General features: G+C 42.3%; 1 protein-coding gene across 19 annotated transcripts in view; it reads right to left on the reverse strand.

Annotated features, from left to right (window-relative positions):
- EBF3 (EBF transcription factor 3) overlaps window positions 1-10000 on the reverse strand; it is a 130619-nt gene that overhangs the window by 40400 nt on the left and 80219 nt on the right. For 12 of the 19 annotated variants that reach the window (XM_085582991.1, XM_085582992.1, XM_085583006.1 and 9 more), the window contains 2 exons: window positions 5494-5575; window positions 2395-2539 (listed from right to left, as the gene is read on the reverse strand). In XM_085582991.1, the coding sequence (XP_085439117.1) occupies window positions 2395-2539; window positions 5494-5575 (227 nt within the window). The remainder of the gene's footprint in view (window positions 1-2394; window positions 2540-5493; window positions 5576-10000) is intronic. The other 7 variants (XM_021545698.3, XM_021545696.3, XM_021545697.3 and 4 more) reach the window with 1 other exon arrangement.

Consider the following 10000-nt stretch of genomic DNA (forward strand, 5'->3'; position numbering starts at 1 on the left):
TTAGGGGTGGAAACTTATTCCGGGCACACTAAAATCCCGGGAAGTTGGGCGGTGATTGGAGCAGAGCCTGGTGGTGAAGCTCCTCTCCTCAGCATGACCCTGCTCATGGGGACCCTGAGAACTCCTGCATCCCACCAACTTCCAGAGTGTGTGGAACTCCGTCCCTGCCATTCCCTCCTCCATCCCAGGGCCTCAGGATTCTCTGCCGCCCTGTTCCAGCAGCGTTTATTTACTCTGAGTTGTTCCCTTACTATCATTGTTATTAAAAGTAGGACTTTAAGGAGCAGCCGCTCAGATTTTCACATTCATTTGCAACGGTGCAGCTTACTCGACTGAGCATTTATGGGATGTTAGGCAAAGAGGATTTGGCACTGTGTTTTTTAACATTTAAAGAAAGCAAATCAATTACCGTATCGCCAAGAAAAGGAGCTGCTGGTAAGTGACATTTATGTAGATTTTCTGTAGCATGGCAAAGTGGCCTTTATTTTTCTAAGCGATATTTGCTGCTCAGAGTCAAATTCTTTTCATGCAGCTTACAAAAATAAATACTCGTATTTTGCTAAGATCATAATAGCTCATTAGAAGAGGCTGAATTTGGACCTAGACTAAAACCTAACACCACAGGGCTGAGCATGCTTACTTGAACCTATAATGTTGCTAGTTCTGGCTCTCTGGGGAAGGAGAGGACGAGGGGAGAGGATTCAGCCTTCTTAATTGTGAACCTCATTAGTGACGGTTGCTAGGCAAAACACACACCTACTTTCCGCGCATATGAAAGAGATAAACAATACGTCATAGACCATAATGACTCTGGTGCTCAGGGCGACCTTTAATTATTATATTTTTGGTCTCTTATACCTTAGTTATTAATGCAGAAAAACAAATTAGGGTTGTGTGTGTGTGTGCGGACCGCGGCAGATTTGTAAATCACTTTCCATTTTTTGATGTCTAGATCGCGTTTCCTTCTGATAGTTGGTGCTCGCCTCATTCATTCCCTTCCCTGACTGTTGGTAAATACTATTTGAAATGTAAAACGACAGTGATTGTATTAGCAGCTTAGTATTGTTACCACTTGAATTAATTTTATTAGTGTAAAAAGCCATGATCCTGTCAGTGGGTTAGTAACAACTCGCAAGAGAAGTCCTGTGGAAACTGGTGTGTGCGGCCCAGCAAGTCAGGTCATACGTCAGGTCATAGCAGGTTGGAGAGTCTAACTCTTCCAGAACTCAAGATGCATTAAAATTAAATGTATTTAAATTTTGGGCAACACTAATTTATCCAGCTTCAAGAAGTTGGACTGGATGATCCTTCCAACTGAAAATATTCTATTCTATTCTATTCTATTCTATTCTATTCTATTCTATTCTATTCTATTCTATTCTATTCTATTCTATTCTATTCCATTCCATTCCATTCCATTCCATTCCATTCCATTCCATTCCATTCCATTTTGTTCTGTCCTATCCTATCCTATCCTATCCTATCCTATCCTATCCTATCCTATCCTATCCTATCCTAAATTTTATTAAACAGATGCTCCCTGAGAGCTGGTTTGCATCCTTACACTGGTTTATTTTACAGTCCAAAAGAAGTGATATTTAAATCCAAATGACTATTTTGGGCTTTGCAGGGCAATAAATACATATGTGCATGTGTCCAGGCGCAGCTGCAATTGTGTGTGAGTGATTCAGGGGCTGATGGGCTCCAAAAAGATAGGATTTCACAATTCTGGATTTTCAGAGACACTTTCCATTCTCCTCTTCATCTCAGCCTATCTTCTTTTAGCAGTTCAGGCAAAAAGTCAATCACATTGAGTCAGGCTGAAGAAAAACATTTTATGCTGTTTTTCTCATCCAAACCCCCTCCTGCCGTAATCTGCAGTAAGGCCCAGGCACAGGAAATTGACCTCACAGTAAATTCTTTACAGATTCGGTCATGTTTTTACCATCCACTTAAACTTGCATACATAACCTGAGACTGTACCTCTGGATCAAGGAATATGACAAGCCAAAATAAAATCAAGTCAAATTAAAGAGCAAGAAAAAGCTGCAAGCAAAACAAGAATGAAATTTAAAAAAAATAGGAGAAAAAATAAAATAAGAAAAGATGAAAAATTGGTTGTGACTGCAAAACCGTAAGTATTAAATAAAGAAAGAAGTCAGAAGCTGATTCAGAAGCGTCCGTGTTGTAGTTGACAAGGGCTGAGAAATACTAATGGACTTTTTTTAATGGGTGCTTTGATGGATGAGAGAAGAAATGATGTAAAAGTAAATGTAGTGGTGTCTGAACATAAAGTATGGTGAAATTATTTTTAAAAAAAGGGAAATAAAAATAAAATAAAATAAAAAAAGGCATTGCAAATAAAAAAAAAAGGACATGTAAATGTGTGCCTACCATTTTCCAGATAAGAAGGGGCCGTACCTTCTGAGGGGTCAAGGCGGCGAGCCCGCCTCCCGTGTTTGGAATTGTTGTGTACAAACATGTTGTCTGAGACAGCCAGCACGTGGCCATCCACATTGACTGTTGTTGATACAACAACCTGGAAGAGAAAACAAAACCCCACATTTCAAAAATCCTGCAGATTTTCCCCGAATCAGGTCTCGTAAGACACAACAGCATCCTGCTACTTTTCTGTTTCTATTTAAACCGAGTGAATGACATCTGTGAATACATCTTTGTTTACGTGGTGACCACTGGTGATTTTTTAACTCACAATTGTTTCTCTTCAGAACCTGCTACACTAATTAGAGTTTAATCTCCTATTATGCTAACAAATTAATTCAATTCAGGGAAATATTCTTCTAGCCATTAGTTTCAGAAACACCCCTCTAGCCACTCATTTTAAAAGCTGCTGTTTTGATTGATCTGTTGATATATTGATTAGATAGTTTATCTAATTAAAATTTGTTCACTTGAGACTGTCTTCAAATGAAGGGTTGTGAGGATTCCAAATAAAAAAAGCTTAATAAATCAGGAACCGTCGTAACTCCCCATTTTTTCTTCAGTAAATGATCTCCAGGTCAGTTTTACAATTACATTTAATGTCTGATAATGAACTTTTTTGCATCTGAAAAGGCCGAGTTGAATATGAATAGTGAAAGTGTTTTCAATCCATGAAAAGTATCCCTTCTCAAGTTCATTTGGATGGTGATTGACCCTGGTATGTCAATGGAATTTCCTCCTTTATTTTTGAGTGAAAGGCTCCTATTCTTGTGTCCAGGTTCAGAGTCCGGCCATAGAAGAGATGATGGATAGGGCCTCCTTTGGCTTCCAGCTGCTTCTCAGTGGAAAATGGCAAAGGAACATATGCAAAAGGCACAACCTTCCCGATGCCAACACCTCCACAATGGAGCTGAGGGACTCCTTCCCCTTCCAGAGGCGGCAGCGCGGGAGCACCAGCCGGGGAGGAAACCTCGAGCTGAGCTGTGCAGGGTTTGTGTGGAGCACGGCTTCGTAGGTGGATCACTGCTATCCCAGACTGACATTTACATCTTATTTAAATACTCCAGCATGGGCCTTTGCTGTGGTTCCAGGTTGTCTAAAGGAAGCGGCCGCTGCAGCGTTTCCTTTGGGGTGAGTGGAGTCCGTAAAGTCACTGCCTAAGTCAGACCTTATCAACACAGCTGGCCAGGGCAGACAAAGGTAGGACAAATCTTAGCCCACCTTCCATTCACCTAAATTTTGGTTATAACAAAGGTGATTGCAGGGTTCTCCCACCAGCTTCTAAACCAAAACACTTAACGAACACAAGTGGAAGGAGAGCAGAGAGCCTCCTTCGCACAGAGCTGGTCCAAGGCATCAGAAGAAAATTCTTGTCTGCTTCTATGTTTTGGATCACCTCTGATCCTGTTTCTTATTCACAAGCCATAATTAGCTCTCAGCTATCACAGCACCTTTTCTGTGTATCCTGCCTCCTTGGAGACAGCCATCTGCGGTACCCTTTAGAACAGCCCGAGGGCAGCTCTCTGCCAGGCTGCTCTGCCTCCCCAGCTTTCTCCTCCCAGAAGTGGACACCTTCCCTCTTGTCAACATCCACTTCAGAGAGTGCTGAGGTTGCACGCTCAGCTCGGCCACAGAGCTGCTGCCAGGCCGCTGGGCTATCCTCTTTCACTCTTAATGAGATTCCCAGACTTCCAGAAATATCGCAAAACATGCAAGCGTGATTTCCAGCCAGGATTTCTGGGTTTGGTTCCTAGAACACGGTGTATTAAAGAGACAGAGCAAGGTGTATATGAAAATGACAACTATTTTTGTTCTGTCATGTCTATATAGGTCAGCCACCAAGGGAAAATACTGTAGTTCAGCAAAAGAAAGTCGACGTGCTACGCTTTGTTATATCGCCTCACTCCTGCAGTGCACCTCCACAAAGGTGCTGAGGCAGGGAAACCAGGTAAAAATACTGTTCAAGATCTGACATCCTGTTAAGTCCAGTTAAACCTTCTGAGAGGCAGGGAGATTAGCTAAAGAGACCCAGGAAAGGCTTTCTAGTGCCTACTGGCTCCATTGTCGACCACAAGATCACTCGTGACTGATGCTTCATTTAGTCATCAGTGAGACAAAGAGGACATTTCCACTCATTCCAGGTTTGACCTTCTGTTCTGTTCAGTTGGATCAATACCACCAATGCCACGTGAAGCTGAGATGCATGAAAAATGGAAGCCTGGCTCGATTGTTTTGAAGGAATATATTTTTTTTCCAGCTACAGATCTTTTCTGTTGGCTGGCTCTAGGGTGCTGGCTTCCCCGGTTGGTTGGCTGTGCATGAAAACAGATGTCACATGTTTTGCTATCAAGTTTAACCACAAGTAATTCTTCTCCAAACTGAGAAAGTCCTGAACATCTCAATACTACTTTATTGCTGGAATCAAAAATGAATCATTGTGAAATATTTTGGAACAAAAAAAAGGCAGTTATTTCCTAACGAGCCTTTCGAATGACCCCAGATACAGAGGAAATAATTTGTCCATCCCATCAGATGCCTCTCTGTAGTGCTATGATTCACCACAGGATATCTCAAAAGCTGTAAGGAGAAAGTGAAGCATTAAACATTTTCTAACACAGTTGAAACAAAAATCTGTGGGTTGGGCCACCACTGCTGGATCTACAAGTCGTGAACCAGAGAAGTGTGAGTTCCAAACTTCCCTCTGCTCCAAAGTTGTGTTTTTAAAGTAAGATCAAACTACTCAGTCTACGTAAAAGCTCTGCAGGTCTGAGCAAAGAGCACACTACAACACAAGGTAATAGTAGGAAGGAAAATTAGGGAAATAATTCCTAAGGGAACATCCACTTGCTCCAACATTGATCTATTACAGACCCCTGCAGAACTTCAGAACCAGCACTTGAATTAATGGGAGCAATGTAAAATACTGACAGCATTTTTTAAAGCACTGGAACAACACTGAGTGGAAGCACTGACTGTGTTTTTTCATAAGTTCAAGATGAAGATGTGATCAAGTCTTGTGTACATCATTTATGCATTTAGAGGGATCTGTACCTGGAATCTTCGCATGTCTCGTGGGTTGCCTGCATTCTTCAAACAGTTCTGATTGCACTTGAGGAAAAACTTTAGAAAGAATCTATAAAAATACAAAATTGAAATCTATTAGATTCATCAAAATGTAAATCCAATTTTTTAGAAGTTTAATAAAATCTAATCATAAATAGTTATACCCAAAAGAATACTGGTAGTGAAATATTACTTTCCTATTCGTTAATGAACTTATTTTAAAGCATAAGATCTCTGTCATAAACAGAACATTATTGCCAAGGAAAGGCAAATTTATATTTTTAATTTTTCAACAACTACAAACGTATTGACTCCAGGCCATATCCTTAGCTCGGTGTGGGAAAGTTGATTTCAATGACTCATTGACTTCAAAGGCAATGACTTACACCAGATGAGAGTTTGTCTCTATTTTTTTAATACTTTTCATTTTTTCACAACTTATATTAGCAGTAATGACCTCTACGCCGAAAAATTCCAAAGGTAATGATCAATCTTCTGAAAAACACTTGGCTTTGCCCCCGGTTTGGAAACTCGAGTTATTCAAAGGGACTCGATCCAACTCCTGCTGACTCCAGGGAGATCCAGGCAGGATCTGCCCACCGGCAAGGCCCCGGCTCCCTCATTGTTTTTGAAAGGGAAGGAACATGGCAAATTAGGCTCTGTCTTACGACCTCGTCAACCTTTGCCAGCCTTCAGCTGTGAGGAGTCGCTCTACCCAGGGATCGAAACCCAGCTTATTTCTGCTGAGCGGCAACCAGCAATTATTTAGGACTAACCCTTATCATCCAGGCATCTCCCCATAAACCGTTTTTGCAGCAACGCTGCCTCAGGGGAGCCCAGCAAGCACTTAGAGGGAAGGGGGAAGCTCGGGAAGATGGGAACTCCTTTCTGCCGCCCTCCTGCACCGCAGGAACGAGCTGATCTGGGAAGTCTCCACCCTGCAGGTGAAGCAAACCGCAGGATCCTCAGGAGGATGTTCGCAGCCTGACATCATCTTTTTTACTTATGCACTCATGTTTTCATATTTCATAATAAAGCTATGTCTTAATTAGGTTTTCTGGCTAATGACTGACCACTAATGACGAGCAAAGCTCAGGATTTTCTCCTCAGCCAGAGTTCCTCAGATGCTCCAATCCAGCAGCTTGTGCTGCCCAACTTTGCACATGCTGAACAGTGAGGTTAGCCAGAACCTCCACATTCAGAATATGAACAATTTAGATTTATTCATTCATGTCAGTATTTGTAAGTGGGTAGGACTATTATTGCTGCACACACCTCACAGAAGTTTCCATGTGCCAAGAGCACCCAAGAGGGCCCAGCCATGGCCAGCAGAAAGAACAACAGTGGCTGCAACACATCCTGAGAAGCTTTGAGGGTCATACAGGAGCATTATGGGAACATCCCCTAAAAAACTGGTGCTTTTAATCCCAGCTCTTCCTCCTCCATTAAACCTTGAGCAGCACCCTGATGTTACCCCAGGACACGAATGCTGGAGGAACAATCTCTCATATCAGAGAGGCAAGCAGGGAAACAACCGGGTTTACTGAAACTGCATAAATAAATCGATGCTGACAGTTCAGCTGAATGCACATTTCTTTAAAACTTCCTGTCCCAAAACCTGTAAAGGGGTTTCAGCTGTCAAGCTGAAGAAGATCTGGATTTCTGAGGTGGATGACATGATCTCCTAGTTCTGATGCTCAGGTTTTCTGGATGCTGTTGCTGGGCATTATCAGCAACTCCGTGAAGCTGCCTCCATGCAAGCCACAAGCTCCCCTTAATTTTATCTGCCATGTTTTGGAGGTTTTTTTGTGTTTTGGATTAGTTTTTACTTTTTTTTCCTGTTGTTATTTGAGATACTTATTCTCTCCAGACCATTTGATTATAGGCCAGGTTCCCAGCCCATTGCAGGGGGCTTGGAGCTGGATGATCTCTGAGGTCCCTTCCAAGCCAAACCATTCCGCGATTCTATTATTCCAAAGGTAACATCCTTCCTTTCAGACCTCTATTTGGGTTTGCACAGCTTTCACCACCCAGACTGTGAGTCTGTGCAAGGCCTCCACACAGAACCAGGCAGTTCTGGGGACCCAGGAGCTGGGACCAGCCTCCAGCTTTATGGCTCCTTAGTGCCACATCCAGGCTGAAGAGCAGTATCTTATCTGCTTCTTTTTTTTTTTTTTTCCTGTTCTCAAATGGGTGTTGTGAGGCTTATTGAGCTAATGTTTGTAAATTGCTCGGAAATTCTCCAATGAATTGTGCACTAGGAATGCTAAGTATTGCTCCTCGTGGATTGTTTTTAGCGTGAAGCATTCATGATGAATTGTTTCTATACAGAGAGCTCACATCCTGTCAAAGAAAAAGGGCCATTAAGCACCCTTTCACTAAACATCAACTGGAACCGGTATTTGTTCAATTATTTGGTGAAAAGGACCCACTCTTGGTGAAATTAGACATCATCAAGTTTATTAGGATGGCTCTGAGCACCGGGCTAAATATTGATGCCAGGCTGGAGTGAACACAAGCAGCACTCTCATTTCAGCTCCACTACATTCCTTGATGCTGAGATATTTTATTTCTCTCTTTACTCTGTGCTTTCAGAGTCCACAGAGCACAGGTGGCATCAGGACAAGCTTTTCAGAGGAAGACAACGGAAGTTAAAAACCACATTCCCAGGCAAGGTGCTCCTCCGTGCCAGGAGGAGATGATTGACTTGGTGGTTGCTCTCAGCTAACCACCAAGGACTGTGGGCACTGCAAACCCATCCCTCCCACCCCAACCACCAGGTCTGTGTGGCAGAGCAAGAAGCAAGGACCTGAGCTGAGCTCTGCTTGGTCTCATCTCAAACTTTGAGACAAGAATGAGAATTCAAGCCTTCCTAGGTCTGGCTCTCCCTGTTATATTTTGTATTATAAGCAGAAATTTTACCCTTCTTTAATAAATACAGCCTTGCAAAACAGCCTTCCCAAACAGGCTAAGCTGCTCCTAAAATACTGATAGGGAGAAAAATGCACTCTTTGCCATGTCCCCTTGCTCTGATTTTTTTCCCACTGCTAGAATGAGGCCTGCTACCCTCTTAATTAAAATGTATTACCTTCCACAAGACTCCACTATTTTAAGCTAAAATTTACATCTTTTATTAACTCACCTCACCTATACACTTAGCTCTGATGCCTCTCGCCGCCCATCTGCCATCCACATACAGTGAGTCACTTGATATTCCACCCACCAATTTTTCCTAACAACCACTGTGCAATTAAACTCAACACGTTCTGTTGCGAGGTAAATTAGGCACACCTGCGGCCAGCCTGCATTTGAACCGCATCAGAAAAGGACCTAACAAGGTGAGAGCAGTACCACAAAGTTATAGGCCTGTCAAGCAATTAGGTTTTCACTTCTGGGACATCCGCACAGTGCAATTATGCTACACATTACAACCTGGCTAATCTTCTGAACAAATGTCATGTCTCGGAGAAGCGAGGAAAAGCAGTTCATCTGCAAATGTGGCTGCTCTTAAGCCTCCACCTTATGCACATAACAACCTACAGGAGACTTTTTTTTGTGAAATGAAAGATGGTTTTTTTTCCACAGAAGATTTTTTAAACCCTGCAAGTGCTTTTTCATGCTGTTCACCTCTTCTTAACCTCTGTGAGAGGAGGTGTTGTAGCAAATAGACCAGAAAGACTTTTGTACTTAAATTTCAACACTAAGCAAGAAAATCCTCGGTGCTATAAGCACGAGCAGTGGCTTCAGTTTGGTCCAATTCAAATACTGCTTGGCTAAAGGAACATTTGTGGAAGAAAACCACCTATTATACCCCAGAAACACCATTAATAAAAGGTATTTCCGCCAGACCACAAACCGAAGCATCATTCATGCAAATAAACCTCAGCAGGAAGTAAATGCTTCATTCTTTTTATTTCAGATATGGAGTCTGAGTGTCCTGGTGACAACACCCTGAGCCAAACTCTGCACTGGTGAGAGGCAATATCTCAGTGGAGCCATGCAGGGATAGGCACCTTCCACCCCTTTATCCATAAGATCTTCCCAACATCCAACAGACAGAGGACACAAAACCTTGCCAGCCCTGCAGACAGCATTTTGTTTTACTCCAATAATTCCGTTTCATTTTTATCTGTATTTCAGGTACACAGTTTTGTTGTTCAATTAAGCCTGCAGATGAGATCTTGCTGTACTACAAAATACAGAATTGTTAAAATATGACAGGTCTGCTCTACTTTCATGAGTAAAAAAGATGGGATTCGGATCATTATCTGTGATTTTGAAGTTCTTTGGAGGAGAAGCTGTCCACAGGGGCACAATGCTGTTAGGGGGTGGAGGAGGGAGAGAGCAGGAGAAGGGGAGACATTTGAAGTCAAATGGTAATTCTCATCCTTTACTCGATTACCCTTTAATTGGCTTTTTCCTAAGAAATATCTGACAACCACTTTGCATATCTCTTTTCCAGAGCCTAGTAAACAAAGGATTTAATACTCTTGTT

Source organism: Lonchura striata, chromosome 6 (assembly GCF_050655825.1).
Source record: "Lonchura striata isolate lonStrDom1 chromosome 6, ASM5065582v1, whole genome shotgun sequence".
In the NCBI taxonomy this organism is placed as follows: domain Eukaryota; kingdom Metazoa; phylum Chordata; class Aves; order Passeriformes; family Estrildidae; genus Lonchura; species Lonchura striata.